The 21,285-nt window shown below is 41.8% G+C and overlaps 1 protein-coding gene across 3 annotated transcripts in view; it reads right to left on the reverse strand.

Annotated features, from left to right (window-relative positions):
- dnaaf11 (dynein axonemal assembly factor 11) overlaps positions 1 to 21,285 on the reverse strand; it is an 87,964-nt gene that overhangs the window by 33,750 nt on the left and 32,929 nt on the right. For all 3 annotated transcript variants that reach the window (XM_028593317.1, XM_028593315.1, XM_028593314.1), the window contains exons 8-11: positions 17,332 to 17,397; positions 14,878 to 14,947; positions 10,910 to 11,005; positions 6,116 to 6,207 (exon numbers count right to left, since the gene is read on the reverse strand). In XM_028593317.1, coding sequence (XP_028449118.1) covers positions 6,116 to 6,207; positions 10,910 to 11,005; positions 14,878 to 14,947; positions 17,332 to 17,397 — 324 coding nt within the window. The remainder of the gene's footprint in view (positions 1 to 6,115; positions 6,208 to 10,909; positions 11,006 to 14,877; positions 14,948 to 17,331; positions 17,398 to 21,285) is intronic.

The raw sequence follows: 21,285 nt of genomic DNA on the forward strand, positions 1-21,285 counted from the left end.
ACACAAATAAAACCGAGAAAATCAGCCCATTTGAAAAGCGGGAACTATTTTTCTGTTGTCAAATTTTAAATTGATCCTTTGACTAATTGTCTCGCTCATACTGTGCTTCCTGCTTTTCTCTTCTATTCAAAAGTTTTATCAGCAATAAAAAAAAGGACCTGTGGTCATTTGGTTCATTCAGATAAATATAAAAAGACGAATAACTGCACGTGGTGCAATATTGATAAAGTAATTTGTTGTAAAGGTTGCAGGGGTCAGGAGGTGGTAGGTGAGGGAGCGGGGGGGTGGTCAGGGGTCAGAGGATGAAGCCACGGTTATTCTTTTGTAAACAAAGACAATCAAAGGAGTCCTGAGGGACACGACTAGGTCAATTGTCACGTGTAGAGATGCCTCCTGTATTATTACATCTTCGTTGCAGAGGTGGTGGGGCCGGCCCTAGTCTTACCGAGGCTGTGATAGACCCCCAAATATGCACGCTGATGCTATCTCTGTAGATTTAAATGCTCGAGTAAACCCAATTCTGGAAGCAAAGGCACGTAGCAGTAATATCAAGTTTTCCCCAGGGCTGTGGTTATGGCGTGACACAGCAATGTGCATCCGTTGACCCAGACTACTATTTTACATATGTGATCATAATTAATTCATTGCTTTATGGAAGAAAACAAAATTGATTTATTAATGAAAATAATGGTTAGTTGCCGCCCAAGTAAGTCTTTAAACCAGCTCAGTTCTGGACCATAGTGCTGCAGCAACTGTAAGCCCACTCACTTAAATATAGCGTTGACCCTGACTCTGACCTTTCATTATCTCTTTCAAAACCACTTGGGATATTATCTCAGTCGACATGAGCTGTGGGTTTTAGATACAATTCCCACATTGCCTTGCCTTGTGTCATCAAGCAAATCCATTTCAAACCCAATCATGGCCTTCAGATGCATGCCAGAGGGTGAGTACAGAATCTGGGGGGTGAGCGTGGGGTCAAAGGTCAACCCTAATCATGTCTGATGTATGATGCAATAATTCTGCAGCTGCTGGTGGCGCTCTCCTGTCTCCTTGCCGTGGAGCTGGAGCAGCTTAGCATTTTTATCGAATGTTTAATTTGAGGGTACAGGATTGCGACGGGGCTCTTCGCTGTTTGATGGGGCCAGCTGAAGGACAAGAAGCAGATCCCGGTCATAAAATGGTAATGATGATGATGGCGCGGTAACGTCACCGCGCCTTCAGGCAAGGAGAGGAAACCAAGCTCTTTCAAACAGCACTGCAGACTGATGTGGTGATTAAGAAGGTGACGCTGCTCTGAGATAAGCTAAACTAAAACGTCACTGAGCCAGTCAATGGCTCACAGAGGAAGAGCTACTACATAATTAATTGTTGAGTCATGATATCCTACAGCGTGTCCTGTAGATATGGTAATTTTATTAAAGTTTTCAATGCGATCGGAGTAGTCTGCCAAACATATTTTAGAGTTAAAGATGCTTGTGGGATACAAACTTCATTGTAGCCTTTACTTAACTCAGGGAATCAACTGAAGAAGAGACCCTGATTTTCAATGACGCTGAACATGACAGACATCAAACAATCGATAACATGGGTCATAGGATGGGTCAAACAAACGCAGGACTTTCACCCAGGAGACCAGGGTCACATGTCTCCGCAAGTGAAGACAAGATTTGAACCCAAACCACCATCTTTATCAACTTAAAAAGGGGAATTATGCAGTTTTTTTTTAGCTTAATTTACCTTAACTGAAGAGCTTCAAAGTCATTGGAATGGTTATATGACTTTTTTCGGGTTGAATGGTGGTTGTCTCGCTTCCCCGTAGCGCCTGTGAGCGGAAAAACCACCCTCGCAACTTTGGGCCAGCGGGCAGAAGAAGCATTGTCGGAGGAACAGAGAAAGAGGAAACTGACCGAGTGAGGAGTCAGACACGAGTAAACATCGGAGCTGCGTTTTCAGAATGGGGAGAACCAAGACAAATGCTAATCCAATTCTGACCTGGCGTTCTTGCTGTTGCACTTTTAAGTATCTTTGGGATAAACTCAGTTTAATCTTTGTATTTCTTGTTATTGTGACCTCAAGATGTTTGCTATTGTCTGTAAAAGATTTTTATCATGATCGCTGTCTGTTACAGGCTTATAGCGGTCTACCTCAGTGGACGTGGCTCCGTGCGTTCGCTGGCTTCTTTGAAAACAAATGCACATGTATAGAGGGAGAAAATGGGAGGGGGGAGAGTCGCCAACGAGTTTTTCCGACAGTGTTGCCAAATATCTATTCTGAAGCTGTAGGGGGAGCGAGAAAACAGCAAAGAAATGGTCAAAACTTCATAGTGCCCCTTTAACTAAGCAGTTTTGGTGCTTAAACCTAACCACACTGGGAGGTTTCACAACATTAACGACATGTTTAAAACCACAACAGCTACCATCCCTGGTTTAGATATGAGGATGGAAAACTCTCCTGTGGGTCCTATTAGAGGAGAGAAACAAATGACTGATATCTTTGTATGGTTTGGAGTACTTCTTGGATGTTTGTGTGTACACCAGTGCCTTTAAAAAGGTGCAGTAGGTAAGCCTTATAAAACTACCTTTCTATCATATTTGCTGAAACTGACCCTATGTTCCAGTAGAACTACATGAAAGCTCCAGCTCCGCCTACAGCCTGTAGTGAGATTTGTAAGAATCCACAGCTCCCTGTTCAGATGCACCAATCAGGGCCAGGGTGGGGTGTCTAACTGCGTGTCAATCACTGCTCATGCACACACATTCATTCTCCCTTGTGGGGGGAGGGGCTTAGGAGACCATTTTGGGCTTTAGCAGAAAGGGGGGGGACTGAGAAGTTGTCGATGTTCAAATTCTTTGGTTCACCAAAGTTATGAGGATTCATCTGGAAACAACATTGTGTGGATGATTTCCATGACAATCTAATCAAAAGCTTTTGAGATATTCAAGTCTGGACCGAAGTGGTCGACTGAAAGACTGATATTTGTTTGTGGCTAAAAATACAACATGACTTTAAAAGTCAACACATTCAAGAATAGATAGCTCTACTTCCATTGGTCACATCATTATCACCACTTTGCTGCTACGACTCTATTGTTGACAGAAAAATTGTTCTAGTTCACCAATTCCAGTCGCTTCTAGTTTGTTTTCTTTTTGACCGTTGTTAAGCTACTATCAATGAAACTCTTCCATTACATTACATTTCATTTACACGCTTTTTTATCCAAAGCAAAGCTCACAATTGCTATATATCAGAGGTTGCATGCTTCTGGAGCAAAAAGTGTCTTGCTCAGGGACACATTGGTTGATTTATTTCAGTGGGACTCAAACCCAGATCTTCAACACCAAAGGTGTATTATCCACTTCCACCTTCTGCAGATATTTCAGACTAAAATCCCCCTCAAAACATCTGCAGGAAGTGCTGCTTTAAAAAGGTCCAGTGTGTAACGTGTTTAGTTGTTAGTTATCAAAATCTGTGTTTCCCGTTCACAAACTTGTCCTTTTTCATGAATATTTACCACCACCATCAATTCCAAAGATTCCTTTTGGCTTGAAATTTTACATTTGCATAAACTGGGATAGAAGCTCCATATTCATGCTCCATCTTGAAATACATTAGCCGGTAAGGGACATACAGGACGTACTGCTCCACCTTTCGCATTTTTGCTGTCACATGATAAACTCACAGGTGCTTCTAATGGGCATCATAGCTTCCCGGCCCCGGAAGGTTTGAAGAAGGAAACATGGAGGACCACACGTATTCAAAATCCAGATTTCAGGAACAGGAGTCTTCTTCTTCGCCCAGAAAAGAGCAAGAGACCGGCTTTTTGAAGCGTGAAGGCTACCATAGCTGTAATACCTACTTGCGATATATGATCTCAACGCTAGATGGGAGAAATTCCCACACACTGGACCTTTAAGCTAAACAAAAGAACAGCAAAGTAGAAGCGCTGGGATACGGGTCACATTCAAGAACAGAAAAAATAAAATCAAGCAGCTAGAGCCTGAGTGCCTACAGCCAGGATTGAACCCCACAGTAAAAAGACTCAGTACTTCACTGTATGTGAGATACTGTGCGAGTATCTTCCTCCCAGTGCGATACCAAGGTTATCTGTGGCCAGAATGTGGTCATTAGCAGCGAGAGCGCCGACATCAACACGGCTGAGCGTTTAAAATACAACAGGAATCTGTAATTAGGACAACAGGGACCTGATAAGCCAGAGGCATTTGAATATGTGAGTGTTCAACTCAAGGCCAAACGCAGACTAACACCACGGCCAACCAAACACTTGACTCTGATAAATTCACACAAACACACCAGGCTGCGACCCGCAGGCCTCTTTACGTGTTTATTAGTATTTATCTTCCTCTATCACCAGAAAACAGACAACAGTATTTGTATTACTTGGCAATTTTCCCACAGTACCTTGATTCTCTCTTTAAAACCGTAGCATGTTTCAGTTCGGTTGGTCCAAATCAAGGAAACATGATCCATTGCTGCTTTTTAGTGTTGTGGTTGTGGAAGTTTCCTGTTTTGTATATTCTGAGGATTGTTTATGTTTCCGTTTATCCTGTTTTATTTTGGTAGTCCGATTGTCCTACCCCACCTTGATGCGTCTCACCTGCTGTATCACCTGTCCCTTGTTTGCTCGTTACCTCGTGTATTTAGCCTCTGTGTTCCCTATGTCTTGTGTCAGATCATTGTGCGTTTGTGTCGTGTCTCCCTGTGTCAGTTCTTTGGTCTCAAGTTTCTGGTTTGTTCTGCTCTTGTTTTTTTTTGGATTCCCTGTTCTTGTTTTCTACACTCTGGATTAGTTTTTGCCTGCCCCTCTCAGGACTCCCTTTGTTAAGTTGCACTTGGTTTTTTGGACTAAAAAAATCTTCCAACTCAGACTTCGCCTGCCTGCCTGTCTGCTTTCTGCATTTGGGTCCTCTAATTCCCTGAAATGTCACATTTAGTTCTGATCAGGTGTGTGTCCACGCTGACTAAGGCCCCGTTTACACGACAACACTCGCGGGTGAAAACATCAAATATTTGATCAGATGTGCCTTTTGTTTAGACTGCGTTTTAAAAAAAAAAAAAAAAAAAAAAAAAAAAAAAAGCATTGAAACCACCCTCCAGAGTGGAAATCTTAAAAACGCTCCGTCGCGTTCCCGTCTAAAAAGGTAAAAAAACCGAAAAAGTCTGCTCCGATTTGCTCGCGGTGGCTCTGTCTGATCGTTCACTTCTGATGTTTCAACACAAGCCTCCATTGTTGTGGTGGCTGGTGACCCACCCCATATTTCTTTATATAAATCTAAATATTTGTGGGTGATTACTCGCCCATGGCCACTATCCACAGCCTGCCTATACTTGGTCCGAATGGCTTTCAGCTTTGAGGATATCCGACTTTTACAGAGTCTCTCGTATGGATATGACGTACGTCTAGGTACAGGATACTGCTTAAGAAATTCGTCCCTATGTCTGTATATTTAGACTGGCAGGACTCCCAGTCCACGCCCTGTTGTGCCTTTGGGGCTTTGTAATCTAAGATTGTTTGAAACAATAACTCCACCTCCCCGTCCGTCCAGACAAAATTGTCAAAAAAATTTTTTGGTTTGGCGCCATAGTGAGAAAAGTAGAAGGAAGGTTCTACGCAGGCGCGAGGACTTGGTGGTGTTCTGTGGCTAGTGCTTCACACTACCACCTAGCCGCCTGGTGTGCATACTACATTGAATTTCACACACTTTTGCGTCACCGTAGGCATGCAGATTTTGCCCCCCAAAACGCTTGTCTAAACGCAGAATGAAAAGTGAGAACGCAACGCAACTTTTGCGTTCTCTTCTGATCGTTTCAGTCTAAACATAGCCTAATTAAACTTTACATCTGCCCATACTACAGTATATACTATATATTCTTTACAAATAAAGCACTCAAGCCATTCAGCCGTTTTTTTCTTATGCAACAGTTATTTTGTATGTATATATATTTTTCTGAATTTCTTTGTTCATGAATGCACCTTTCACCAAGGCAAATTCCACATAAGTGACCTTATTGTGGCAATAAAACCTTTTCTGATTTCTGACATCTTAGGGACGTTGTGTATAATCAGGTCTGCAGCTGCAGAGAATGTCTTTACCTTTTATGGTCCTCAGGCGAGCCGCTATATCTGCTTGGACACGCTCTGGGCGGAGATGGGACACTCTTTGTCACTTTGATTTCACCTTCGGCCTAAAAAGACACATCAGAGAAGAAGGAAAAAATAAATAAAATGGGTTTACTCGTCTCTGCAAACAACTTCCACACTTTCACGTTCATCTGTTTACTGGCGCTCTTGTGCATCAGAGGCCATGTGGTGATTGATGGCAGCGGCTCGGAGTCTGCAGTATCAGCACCTGCGTGTCTTTATAGACACCATAAAGAATTCCTTTATTGAACCTCACAGCATGAAATGTCTGCTGCTCATTGGTAGGGGCAACACAATCGCAGAAAACAGCCGACAGCGTTAATGACATCTTTTATTATAGCTTTGTTTTGGGTAATATGTCATCATGTGAGTTTTTCCTACTCTGATGGCGTATGGAAGCAAAAAAAAAAGACAAGTCTCAGGGACACACAGCAGCTCACAAACATGCAAAAGACATTACAATGTGAAATAGTATTATGATATGCGCGCATGCTTTCACTTCACACACACGAGCAGATCAGTTCCTTCTTCTGAAAATCTCTCCTTCCTGCTCAGCAAATCCTCCATCATAACAGCAATGCTCCAAGGTCCAAACCCACCTGGCTTTTAAAGGGAATGGGAGATGAACTCTGATATGTTTATTGCAGGTTACGCCCAAAACACACCTCTGATTAATGAAGACACCGAGTACAACCCTTTTTGAACCATGCGCCCAGTGCACAGACCCTTTTTTCCACCATCAAACTAGCAAAAGTGGATTTGGACAAGTCCTAAACACACCTGCGCCAGGCGCTTCGTGCTTAGATCGTTAAAATAGAGCCCCTGATGTCTGCTGTTGGTGAAACTGTTTATATTTAAGTCAGAGGCTGGAAACATCATGGATTAGCTTTCTCATAAATTCGATACATTATTTTAACGCCCAACTATTCATTCTTGTCCTGAAATGTACTTTTACCGGCTTATTTTAATGTCTATTTTATTATAATACTTTCTATTAGCACTTTACAATGTACAACATAATGTGATTCATTACAGTTGTAGCAACCCAGGGGACTTGAAAGCCAGATTCACAATGAAAATAGGAGACACAGAGACAGTTAGCTTTAACATAAAGTGTTCTTTAAAAACTTAGGTCAGCAAAAGGGTAGCGGGACGAACTTTAACTCAGGATTCTTCCCGTCCGGGTTCTGTCAGTCTTCAGGAGGTGTTGTCCGAGAGCGAGAGGTCAGTCCTTTTTCCAGCCAATATCCTGACTGAGCACCAAACTCCTGCAGTGTTGCCTCTCTGGTCCTTTGTCCCTCACCCTCTCTCATGTGGCCTTGGGCTGGCTCTCTTAATGCCTTCCCCTGATTACCTGGTGGGCTGCAGGTGTGACCAGAGCCACGTGCCAAGTGGCTGCAGCACTTGGCACAGGCAGATAGACTCCCTCTATCGCCTCCCCCAATCTGAGCCTATGGACCCGCCCCCTGTGCCGGATTGGCTGGCCTGTTTCCCATGGTTTGCTACACAGTGTGTTCCCTGGGTTCATCAAAGACTTAGTGAGCATTTTTGGCAAAGCGGTTTAAGGGTGTTTCCTCAAGAAAATGTGGTGTTTTTCAATAAAAAGAAATATGCAATTCGATATAATTTTACACAGTTATTATCACCTAAAACATTGGAAAAGCTAGAGCAGATTAAAAAAAATGAATAACATTCACGAAGCTTAAAGCTTGCTAAAGAAGTCCACCTACAATCATTAGATCTGAGAAAAGTCTTGTAGTAAGTTTGATGCTTTTTTTAAAGTTTTTGTTGCTTTCTTCTGCGTTTTCTGGCCACATTCCACATTCATTCAGCTTAGGTGCTGACAAAAAGATTTATAATGGTAAGGAAAACCCTGCATTACTTAGCTATTTATTTATATATGTATTCGTATCTCTGAAATATTCTTTTATGTGCTACTTCTGTGCCTTTGAATTGCCCCTCGTGGGGACAAATAAAGATATTTGAATTGAATTGTTTTAATTTTAACTATTCTTTCTCTCGTTTTAATTGCCCTTTGTCTCTTGAATGTACTTACAATGTGTTTCTATGCCTCTGTAAAGCACTTTGAGTTGCCTTGTGTATGAATTGTGCTATACAACTAAACTTACCTTGCCTTTTGCTCTGTTTCCATTCTCTTATTAATGCACACATTGCTATATTATTGTAGTGTTGTTGTGGCACAGTGTGGGACAAGACAACTGTCACATTTGATCCATGATTGTAGCTGTTATCAATCTGATGAAAAGTAAGTCGATGAACAATAAAACAGACAATAGATGTGTTTTGATAGGCCTATTTATTGCAGCCTTGAAAGGCCTTTAAATCACCAGCAACGCAAGTCAGTTTTTAATACTCTTTTGGCAGTAAAATTATGTCCACATAAAAAATTAGTTGATATTTCCAGGACAGCAAGCTCATATTGCCTGATCTGTCAGCCGATGTTTGCAGAGACGGTCTAAAAAAACGGGTTTCGTGCTTCTTGCGGTCAGGGCAGTCGGGTCGGTGCAGACAACGCGCTAACCTGACTCCACCAGATGGATTGCTTCGCATTTGCTCGGCATATCCATCTGGGAACTTACCGTTTGAGAACTTTTGGGAAGGGTCTAAAATACTGGTTAGCTGATTGGATAAACCATCCGTCTATCACCACCTATAGTTGGTGATAGACGGGCCAAATCAAACAATTAGATCAACGAAGCGTATGAAAATACAACCACAAGCCAGGCTACCCCTGCTGCTGCTGCAGGCAAAGCATAGCTCGTTAGCTCAGCAAGCTAGCAACATGTCGGTAAAGGAGATTTGCCGTTTGTGTAACCAGAATTTAGGAATAAAAGGCACCATTTCAGGTTCCCGGTCCATATTCCAAAAGAAGGCTCCAAGAGAAAAAAGCATTAGCGAGCGGCTAACAGAATTAGGGCTACCGCTGTCTGAAAATCCTGGTTAGCTGATTGGATAAACCATCTGTCTATCACCTCCTAACCCACCTCAAAACCAACTCTGATTGGTCGTTCGTTTGGCGAACGGCTCCAAATTTTCTCTATCTCAAGATGCCAGACTGATCTTGGAGTGGAAAACTGGAGCTCGCCAGATCAGGATGGTAACAACGTGCATGGTCCCCGCGATCCTTCTGATCATAGCGGCCGATCATTGCAACGCAGTCGGTCAGAAATCTTGGAGGTGCACGGCTCGGCGCTGAGACCTTCCTCAGATCCTCTGTGCACAGTCGACCAGGCTGCAGTTGCATCGTATCGCCGTCCACACCGTCCCGATGGTGCTGACCGCAAGAAGCAGGAAACGCGTGTAATGCTGATTGGTTCACGTAAATGTCGAGTGATGTTGGATCATGGCCCGGAAACAAAATCCGGTGAATAGGCTGCGTGCCGTCTACGGTGATGATCACGACAAAAGTTTACTCTGACCAGACATCACCTTAAAATTCACGTTACTAGCGTGGCTGAAAGTTCAGTTTGCATTTCAACAAACTGATCAACAGTATTCTACACCCTGAAGAACGCGGTTTGTGCCGCTACGCGTGGGTCCTTACTCAGCTCTATTTTAACACACTAACTATCTCAGCATGGAATAGCCATCTAAATAAAGACTTTAACTTTTTGCCAGAAGAGTGCCTTGGACCTTTCTTCTTTTTTTAACTTTTGTGTTCCTTTACAAAGACCGCTTTCATAATTTGTTTGAACGTCTGAGCACTCTGGACCCTTTCTCTTTCAAACGGATGCTACATTTACATTGTTCTGGTTTTTAAGTGGAGTTTTGAGCCAAAAGTGATCTCCGTACACCAAGTGTTTTTAGCTCCAGTAAAAGAACTAATCTCCATTTAAACTAACACGCCCAAACCTCATATCTCATCAACATTCTCGTAAACTAGGCATACGCGTGCTGGGGTAAACAGGAGCATGTATACGCAGATATATATATATATACTGTATATATGATTTCCCCCTTTCTGGTCTACACATCCTTGCCTCTGCTGAGTGATCATCTACTTCACCAAAAGGCTATATATGTTATACCTAAAAGAGAAGTATTTTTAAACTACTTAAAGCCCTGTAACGTGAACACAGTGTGATAGAACGACAACATCCGAGCAGCAGTAGCTGGTTGTATTTAGCCGCTCCAGAGCTCCGGGACGCTGGCTACCAACGGCAGTTGTTTAGCCGCCAACAGGTGACCGTGAGCCGGTTACAGGCAGCGCCAGATGATTGAGGGGCAACGGATGGTAGTACAGTTTAGCCAGAAAAACTGAGCTTCCGCGGTGATGACAGTTGAATTTAGGCATTATTTATTTAAGGCCAATGCAGTCGAAAAACAAGGGGGTAAGCGAGTATCTGGAAACCGTACCTCCTATGGAGAGATTCTAGGCTAACAAGCCATCACCTCCCGTTAGCATCCCATTGACTCCCATTAATTTTGGCGCCACTTTGACAGAGAATAACTTTATATCTGAAGCCTTTAAAGACTATTTGTCCATTGTTTATTTCTAAAGTATTTTATGTTGACACCACGTTTTGCTGTTTCATTTTGACATTATTTATTATGAAGTTTATAAATAAGTGGCCGAGTGGCTCCATATTTATGGTATTAAAAGGGGGATTTAATTCTTGCATGTTTTGTTGAGCATGATCATAAAACATCTCCACCATTTTATTCCGAGACTTTGGCTCCTGAGTTGGACACCTGGCTCAGGTGAGGATGTGGAACTGTACGTACCCTGGGCATGGTGAGGACCAGGTGTCCCGTGGTTTGGGACCTCTGAGCTGTCGAGCTGTCGGGCTTCACTTCGGCGGGCAGGACCATCTGAAATATCTGCAGAGTAAATTATTCACAGCTTTAATTAGTGAGATTAATGCGCTGATCTGGCACCGACGCTGTCCCACTGTGTCAAATGACTTTAATCATTAACAGGCCTTTTTATAGATACACTTTCCAGAAAAAGAAGTGGGAGAGTGACCAGAATAGCTCGCACGGAGAACAGCAGCAATCAATCACTGGAGCCAAATCCTGTGGAAACCAAACTGGTCCATGTGGGAGGAATTATTATAGGCTTTTCTCCATTTTTCAATTTACTTTTGTGTGATATGAGGGGAAATTTAGGGGAAACTGCGCTGACAGCAGGCAGAGAAAAAAAAAACTCGTCTGCGGGCCCGGCTGCTGTCAGAGGAAGCTGATTGGATACACAAGATCGCTCCTACAGTCAATTCCCTCTTCTCCACCGAATGAGAAGGAATTTTAACTGAGTTGATGTATCGCTGCGTAAATCACACCAACTGTCCAATCAGGCTGACCCCTGGCATAAAACAACCATCCATAAACACGCTCACAGCTTCAAGTGGAGCCATGACATTCAGGACTCTGAAGAACTCCCAACCTGCAGGGCTCTGAGTTCATAACGCGTTCGCTGGAGGGTTGAAAACCCGGAACAGACACAAAACAAGATGACACCTCTTGGATTCATGTGTTGCCAAACAGCTGTTTAATCAAGCTTAAAGGTTGCTGTGGTGTGTTTGTGGGAGATTAAAAATCCTCCACAGGTTTCCTTCGGTGCTGCTGAGACCTGGGGGCTAGAGTTATAATCTTAGCACAACTTTTACCATTTCAAACTGACACACAAACCACAACTGGGACAGAGAAGGCGAATGTAGTTGAAAACCAGGGGGGTAAGCGAGCATCCGGAAACCGTAGCTCCTATGGAGAGATTCTAAGCTAACAAGCCATCACCTCCCGTTAGCATTCCATTGACTCCCATTCATTTTGAAGTCACTTTGACAGAGAATAACTTCACATCTGAAGCGTTTAAAGACTCTATTTATCCGTTGTTTATTTCTAAAGAAACACGACAATGTATATATAAAAGGCTCCATTACCTTGTAGCTCACGTTATGGCTCCGTAGCAGACGCTTTTATAAAAATAGGCTAACGATTGGGTCATAACCACGAGACTTACTGTCACACAGTAGAGGAATTACCGTATAGGAAAGGAGAAGCTCACAGGCAGTTTGGACTTCCATTAGCTGTTTAAGTTTAATTAATAATGTTAACTAGCATGTTAGTGATCAGTAATTAGTCTGTGCCTATTTTTATAACGTGTGTTCCAAAGTGACCACGTTTGTCTCTGAAGTAAAGGCTGGACTACAATAGAGCTGTTTGGAGCAGTTGGTGAACAGTGTTTTCTGTTGGAGATGGTGAGTCCCTTTGGGGGGGACTTTCGGCTTTTTCACTTTGTAAACATATGACATGAACAAAAAGATATATAACACAATAAAGGAAAGGGGAAAAGCCAAAAAGCAGAATATGAGCTTTAAGTCCAAATGTTAAGGTACTTGTACTTTACTAGAGTCTTTTCTATTTCGACTCCGCTACATTTCAGAGAGAAATGTTGTACTTTAGTTACTAGTTACTTTACACATTAAGATTTCTGCACACAAAACTACATTTTCCTGATGATACTTACAGACTTTTACTGATGCAAGATAAAATCTGAATCTCACACCTCTTGGCTTTATGTATTCAACACTTTGGCTGCTCAATTTTTTATTAACCAGAGAAAGAGTGTGGCTGTCCTGCCTTACACAGCTGACATTTTGGAGAAAAAAAAACTTCACAGCTTGGAAATTAGTTCCCAGCAGGTGCAATAAACTGTCTCCATAAACGTATCAGAATGTCAGCGTTGGAACCATGTCCGATGATTCAGCCGCTCCTGACAGCCTTTAATTTGCTCTAAATCTGACTCTGCATCCATCACACCTCTCTCTGCCCTCGACTCAGCAGCCAAAAACATTGCCACAAGTTCACAGCGGCCTGTAATCACATGAGTCACTCCATACGGTCCACAAATCAGGATATTAGGAAGAAGAGTGGGAAAAGATAAGAGCAACACTGAGCTTTAAGACAAATAATCAAATCATTAATCAACTGTTGTCACATGAAATCGTAGAGGTACAATTTCAGTGAACTGACCAATCCACAGTGCTGTGGAGTAAGGTCTGGCTACACCACAGATGCATTCTGGGATAGGAGGGAAAAAAAACACTCTGGGTTTTTTGCATTTCTTTAAGCCAATCACAATGGTCTTGGGCAGTATGTTAGTTGTGCAATATGGAGGCTATTTGGGTTGTGCATTATGTCAGTGCATTGTGTCATTTGTGCAATACGTAGGCTATTGGGGTTGTGCAATATGTTGGTTGTGTAATATCTCATTGTGCAAGGGCTGTGCTACAGTTATTGCGGAGAATGCAGGCGACAGGGTTGTTCAATTAAAAAATGCCAATGAAAGGAGGAGTTAATGTGCTTACTGTATATAGTTACCTGTCTAATGTATATGAGAGAGCATGTTTTGTGTTGCATGAGAGTATGTGTTCAGAGATGCTTATTTTCTGTATTTTGTGTGACCGGACAGAGTCCAAAACTAATTTCCTCTTCTGGGACAATAAAGTATATCTTATCTTATCTTAAAGTACAAGATGCATTAGTTGAACCTATTACTATTTGTCCCTGGTGTGGGATAGAAGGTCATAGGTTTAACTCCCCAAACAGGCTGGATTAATAGATATTGCCTTGCCAATTACTGCCGCAATGCCCTTGAACAAGGAGCTTCACTGGCTGACAGCTGCAGTCTATGGTTCAACTGGCCACCTTCCAGTATGAACGTATGGGGAATTAAACTGAGCCTTCAAATGTTACAAAATGACATGAAAAAACTTGTTTTCACTGAGAGATTTTGGGTTTAGCTGGCTGAATTATTGCACAAAAGAGCTACATTGCTTCTTTGTTTTTAAAGGCCCTTTCACACATGCAACGCAACCCTGAACTTATCACTATCATTACCTGGCGGAGCTGTATGTGAAAACACAAATTTCTGAATCAGTCGGATCGGACCCTAACCAGCCTTAACCCTGCCATCTTCGAAGTACAAAGTCCGTGTCATGTCCACGTGAGCCAAGGGCTGGACAATATATCGGTTTATGAGGCTAGATATTGTCTTAAATTTTGGATATCGTAATATCGTGATATGACAGTGTTATCTTTTCCTGGTTTTAAAGCCTGCATTACAGTAAAGTGATGTAGTTTTCTGAACTTACCAGACTGTTCTCGCTGTTTTATTATTTGCCTTTACCCCACTTGGTCATTATATCCACATTATTGGTGATTATTTATTAGAGGTGCACCGATCCGATACTAGGCTGGGATATCGGCCCCGATATTGAAAAAATAGCTGGATCGGGGAATCGGAAACATTAACAGATCCATGGGCCGACCATTTTTTTTTTTTTTCTCCGTGGCAGCACCGGGACCCCTGGTAACTGCGTACCCTTCTCACTCATGGTAGTAACTTTATAACACAACAATTAATAACCCTCAACTAACTCTCTTTAAAAGGATAAAACACCATAGCATATAACATTTTTCATAATTTGTGACTTAAACAGTTTCTAACACTAATAATTTTACATTTACAAATGTACACCGCCCAGGCAGAGCAGGATACCCAGGGCTCGGTTTACACCTATCACCATTTCGAGCCACTGGGGGACCATAGGCAGGCTGGGGAGGAACTCATATTAATGTTAAAAAAACATCATAAAGTGACATTTTCATGCCATGGGACCTTTAAGAAACAAAAGTGTTGCCTAATCGTAAAAGTTATGAACTAATATATAATTAAAATCTCCACAGCGTACCTTTCCTTTGACTGTGACTCTGGCGTACGTTGGCTGAACATCCACGTCGATCAGCGAGGTGTCCATGTGTCTGTGGAGGGCAGAGACGTGGATTATATAAAGAGACACAGGTGCAGTAGTGTCTACACGGATCAGCTGGGCCAACGGAGAGCTTTGGTCACACATATTTTACAACCTGCAATCCATTAGAGCCATTAGGCCGAGCTGTAGAGCGGCAGCAGGACTAACTTGAGCTGTCAGAGAGTTCTTACTAGGGCCAAAAATTACGATCAAATAACAAATAGGTTTGAATATACCAAGATCTATTTTTGTGCATTATGTCCATAAGAGGGCCAGCCAGTAACTACGGCGTATATTTATTTTATATATTTTTCAACATAAACATGTCTTTTTAAAATATCTACGTACCTACACAGTAAAAATAAACTATTAAAATAATGTCCTATACAGTAGTAGTACTGTAGACCTCTCTCCCTCTCTAGAGCGTGCACGAGGTACAATCAAATATTCATTTTTAATATTCAAATGTCCGTTTTTTTTTACTATTTAAGTTGAAAGCCCTTATTCTTATGATCATTTAGATCAGGATTTAATGTGACTGCAGCTCTACGTTAATCGAGTCAACTGGTGTGCTGACACAAAAAGGTAATCTGACGCTTAACATAGAAGTTATTAGTACATAGATGAAAACATTAAAGGGCAGAGAGAGGGGGAATGACATGCAGCAAAGGACCACAGACCGGATTTGAACCCACGGCCGCTGCGTTGAGGAGTAAGCCCCTATATCTGTGCGCCTGCTCTACCAACTGCGCTAAATTGTAGTTTTATTCGACAAAAGTTGAGTATGAGTTCTTCTCATAAACTTGTTTGATTAAGGTAAAGTCAGCTATGAACTATAGAAATAAAATGATCCATAATCGATTTTATTTTTATGTTACAAACAGTAGACGGAGCCTCAACGACGGCCCGAAAGCACGGTAACGGTTATATGGTAATGCGAGATAGAGAGTGACTGAAGAGAGGAAGCGCCCAGCGGCATAGAGAAATAGAACACATTTTCGCCGATTCATTACTAGAAATGTAACTGTAGCAAGCATCTCAATATCACTAACGTTATCCACAGAACAAATGATATATTCAGCTACAAAAAAAACCCTGAAAGTCGGAAGTTAGAACGGAAGTAGAAAGAGGCGTTGTTTTGGAGATGATACACCGTCTCGTCTGGTCTCGTTGGTGTGAACTGGCAGCTTTCAGAACGCTGCAGACCGGCTCGTTGCAAGTTTACACTAGTGATACGCGGATCGATACTAAAGTATCGATATTTACGAACCCAACGTCTCCTGCTCTAGTATCGATTCTCATATAAAAAGATCGATATTTAAACTCAGTAATTTGGAGTGAGTGTTTATGTTATCATAAGTAACTTGTTGTCACCTGAAAAGTCTAATTATATATACGGTTAGGGGAAGGAACTACTTCTCCTTCCGCCGGTCAGTTGTGTGTGCAATGCGGCTCTGTGACGGAGCCGGCCGCTGCAACAGCCCTTCTTTAATTTCCTGCTACGAAGACGGCAGACTGCAGAGTGACTATGGCTGACCGCAAAAGGAGTCGCAGTGTCGCTGTGTGTGGACATTTTTTTTATTTGTGTGTAATTTTCAACCTGTTTTACTGTACAAGTCTCTGAGATTTTCTTTATAATTAAATAATATGAGAGTAGTTTATTGTCTTGTCATTATGCAGCTATAGCCTACTTTGGAATTGGTAAGCCTACAGCCTACTTTTTTATTTTACTTCAAACTATTTGTCACATCACACTACAAATAAAATACGTAAAAAGTATTGGTATTGGTATCGGTAATACCAGCCTGGGTATTACTTGGTATCGGATCGAATAGGAATTAAGTGGTATCGCACATCACTAGTTTACACTCGTCTTCTCAAAGTGTGGAGACACTATGCCGAAAATGGGCCGTCTGGCGAGGTCAGTGACTCGAGTCTGTTCGGTGTGTCCCTTGCCGTAGTCAGTCTGGGCGGCTGTCGGTGTTCAAACAAACCCATGTGACGCGTTCGTCCAATCAGCTGCCGGTTTTCATTTCTTGGGCAACAATACAGATTAGTGCCGCCTGCTGCTATGTAGACGTATTACGTTTCTCAAGTCGGTGTCGCCTCAGTGTGTTCCCAGGCAGTTTTTTGGACCTCAGGGATGCGACTGATCATTTCCACTGGCTTTTCTGCCGAGGGTCGGCCGTCTGGTTGGTGTGTAAGCACCCTTAGTCGTCCTAGTCGTCCGTCTTTGGTCTGAACTGGACTTTAGGAGGAAATTTGGCCTTGTGTGCTCTGAATAATTTAGCATGCAGTTAACAGAAGTGGGGAAAACCACCTGCCAAATCCCACTTTAACCCCTGATATTTTTGAATGAAGATGTTGAAGGTTTTTGGGCTCATCGTTTCGTACCTGTACACGCCCAGGTCTAAGACGATGGAGTTGTTTTCTTCGTCTTCAGTCAGAGAGAAGTCCAGTCTGTAAATGCACACAAAGAGGTTGATTAATAAACTGGTTTGACTGGCGAGCTAAAAAAAAAAATAGACAAATATACAAAACTGCTGCCAGTGCTTCCACACTAAGCCTGCACGATTCGGGGAAAAATCTGAATCACAAATTTTTTAGCTTAGAATTGATATCACGATTCTCTGCCATGATTTATTTCTCATGAATTGTAATGTTCATTGCACACATGAACCATGACAAAACAAAGTGGCAGTACCAAACATAGATTTTTTTTGGCACCTAGAGCACATTGCGCATCACCACAAGCCTGTAAACATAGAGGCTTCTATGAATAAAAACAAATTAAGTACATACTGGCCATTTAAGTTCAGTAGGCTACCAAAAATAGTGACAAATAACACAGTGAACTAAATATGGCCCTGATACAGGCTCTATCTGAACTGTGTTTATTCTTTCTATAGTAAGACAAAATGTATAATTTTTAGCTGAAAACCTGTTACTGAGACTCCACCTACAATCACCTGCATGAACGGTATGGCTATAGAGTATGTCGAAACATATAAATATCTAGGTATCTGGTTGGATTCATCTTTGTCATTTATTACACACATCAAGAACCTTCAAACTAAAGTTAAAGCTAGACTAGCTTTTCTTTTCCGCAATAAAGCTTCCTTTACTCATGCTACCAAATGCATCCTTGTTAAGATGACAGTATTGCCAATTTTGGACTATGGCGATACTATTTACAGAATAGCACCAAATACAACAGTCCTAAAAAAACTTGATACACTATCATTCAGCCATCCGTTTCGCCACTAATGCACCTTTTCATACTCATCATGTGATTTGTATAAACTGGTGGGCTGGCCCTCCCTTCATACACGGCGGCTCCATCATTGGTTTTGCTTCATATACAAGACAATCATGGGCAAGACACCTCTCTATCTGTCATCTTTTTTTCATGTTGCTCATAACACCCATTATACAAGATCAAGTAATTTTATTAAGTTTAGTACCCCTTTCCGTTTTGCAGCAATACATGATTGGATCACACTACAAAATACTCTGAAACTTACGTCTCTAATCCCAATTTCCACCTTTAAGCTTAACCTACAAAACAATATAGTCGATTCCTGTTCCTGTTGATAAACATGAATCATATTTATACACATATACTTAAGTATTTTTCTTTTTTTTTCTTTGCTGTCTATTTTTTATTTTTGAATTGCTTGTTCTGTGTGTTATGTGTATGACATTTATATGTATAGTTGTGGAGTATGTTAACATTTATTTCTGTAGCCTCTTGGCCAGGTCATCTTTGTAAATGAGAAGTTGTTCTCAAACAGTTTACCTGAAAAAGAAAAAAAATAATTATTCTTTCTATATTTTTAAACCTGATGTTTTTATTTTTTTAAAATAATTTTATATTAATTGTTTTGTATGTTCTGAGTCTTCTGTGCAGCACTTTGGAAACTTTGTGTTTGTAAAATGTGCTATAGAAATAAAGTGGATTGGATTGGATTGGATTAAATATGGCCCTGATACAGGCTCTATCTGAACTAAATATGGCCCTGATACCGGCTCTATCTGGACTAAATATGGCTTTGATACAGGCTCTATCTGAACTAAATATGGCCCTGATACAGGCTCTATCTGAACTAAATATGGCCTTGATACAGGCTCTATCTGAACTAAATATGGCCCTGATACAGGCTCTATCTGAACTAAATATGGCCTTGATACAGGCTCTATCTGAACTAAATATGGCCCTGATTCAGGCTCTATCTGAACTAAATATGGCCCTGATACCGGCTCTATCTGAACTAAATATGGCCCTGATACAGGCTCTATCTGAACTAAATATGGCCCTGATACAGGCTCTATCTGAACTAAATATGGCCTTGATACCGGCTCTATCTGAACTAAATATGGCCCTGATACAGGCTCTATCTGAACTAAATATGGCCCTGATACCGGCTCTATCTGAACTAAATATGGCCCTGATACAGGCTCTATCTGAACTAAATATGGCCTTGATACAGGCTCTATCTGAACTAAATATGGCCCTGATACAGGCTCTATCTGAACTAAATATGGCCTTGATACAGGCTCTATCTGAACTAAATATGGCCCTGATTCAGGCTCTATCTGAACTAAATATGGCCCTGATACCGGCTCTATCTGAACTAAATATGGCCCTGATACAGGCTCTATCTGAACTAAATATGGCCCTGATACAGGCTCTATCTGAACTAAATATGGCCTTGATACCGGCTCTATCTGAACTAAATATGGCCCTGATACAGGCTCTATCTGAACTAAATATGGCCCTGATACAGGCTCTATCTGAACTAAATATGGCCCTGATACAGGCTCTATCTGAACTAAATATGGCCCTGATACCGGCTCTATCTGAACTAAATCTGGCCCTGATACAGGCTCTAACTGAACTAAAAATGGCCCTGATACAGGCTCTATCTGAACTAAAAATGGCCCTGATACAGGCTCTATCTGAACTCCTTGACCATGTCTTTACATTATTAAAACATGTCCGTCAACATGCTGCATCTACAGCTTCAGTCTCTAAGAAATGGAGTTTGTCAACTGCCAATTAAATTAAGTACAGTATCAAAAAAATAATGATTTCTTAGCACACTCTTTAACTGCTTGCCTTTCATGTCTTCAGCTGTCCTATCAAAATAAAGGCCGAAAATGCCAAAATAAATGTAATAAAATAAATCGAAGTCATTAAAAATGTAAATCTTAAATCACGAACTGGGGTGAATCGAGATCGCGATTTTATAACGTTTAATCGTGCATGATTAGGTACAAATTTGAGGAACTTGAACTTCACTTGAGTATTTCCATGTTCTGAGACTTTACACTTTAATCCACTGCAGCAGTAAAATGCCACGTACACATTAACGCAGCAGGAATTTTAATCAACAAACATCCGATAGAATAGGAAAGCCCTGACAGGGAACATTTCACTGCAACATACATACTTTGACTTTAAGTACATTTAGCTAATACCGTTTCTTATAAGCAGACCCAAACCGAATCTGCAGATTTTTTTTTGTTGTTTTCAGCCGAGATTTAGAATAAAAATCAGCGGAATTTAGTGGGCCGCCTGTTTTTCTGCTTGGGGAATGATGTATTAAGCTGCTTACACAACCGCTCTACGCTTTCTGTGCCATTGGTTTCCTACGGGGAGTACGGTGGAGGCAACTCAGAGGAAGCGCTACCCTTAGCATCGCGCAACGCTCGTTATGGCCGCCGAGCACTGCGCTGAGTTCAAATTATTTCAACTCTGACCTCACTGCAGCTGACCTTTCCAAATCCAGAAGCTATCATGACGTAAACCTGCCCAGCACTTTGCTCCTCTGCTCTGCACCCTACCGTGTGTTTTACCATGTTTATGCGGCTTTAACATTCTGAGTTTAATTCAATTTCTTTTTTTAAATTAGTTGGAAATCTGCAGAAAGTTCTGCATCCGCAGATTCCGCTTGGCCCCGCTTATCTACATTTACATCGCTACATTTTGGTTTACAAACGGATATCTTTTTCTACATTCCCCCCTCTCATTTCCCCTGCTCTGGTGTTTCCCCCTCTCATTCCCCCTGCTCTGGCGTTTCCCCCTCTCATTCCCCCTGCTCTGGCGTTTCCCCCTCTCATTCCCCCTGCTCTGGCGTTTCCCCCTCTCATTCCCCCTGCTCTGGTGTTTCCCCCTCTCATTCCCCCTATTCTGGCGTTTCCCCCTCTCATTCCCCGTGCTCTGGTGTCCCCCCCTCTCATTTCCGCCTATCGTTATAAATATGGGCACTTCAAACAGAGATTAGTTCTTCTACTGCAGGTAAAAACACGTGTGTACACGAAGATCACTTTTGGCTCAAAACTCCC

Source organism: Perca flavescens, chromosome 12 (assembly GCF_004354835.1).
Source record: "Perca flavescens isolate YP-PL-M2 chromosome 12, PFLA_1.0, whole genome shotgun sequence".
Taxonomy (NCBI): domain Eukaryota; kingdom Metazoa; phylum Chordata; class Actinopteri; order Perciformes; family Percidae; genus Perca; species Perca flavescens.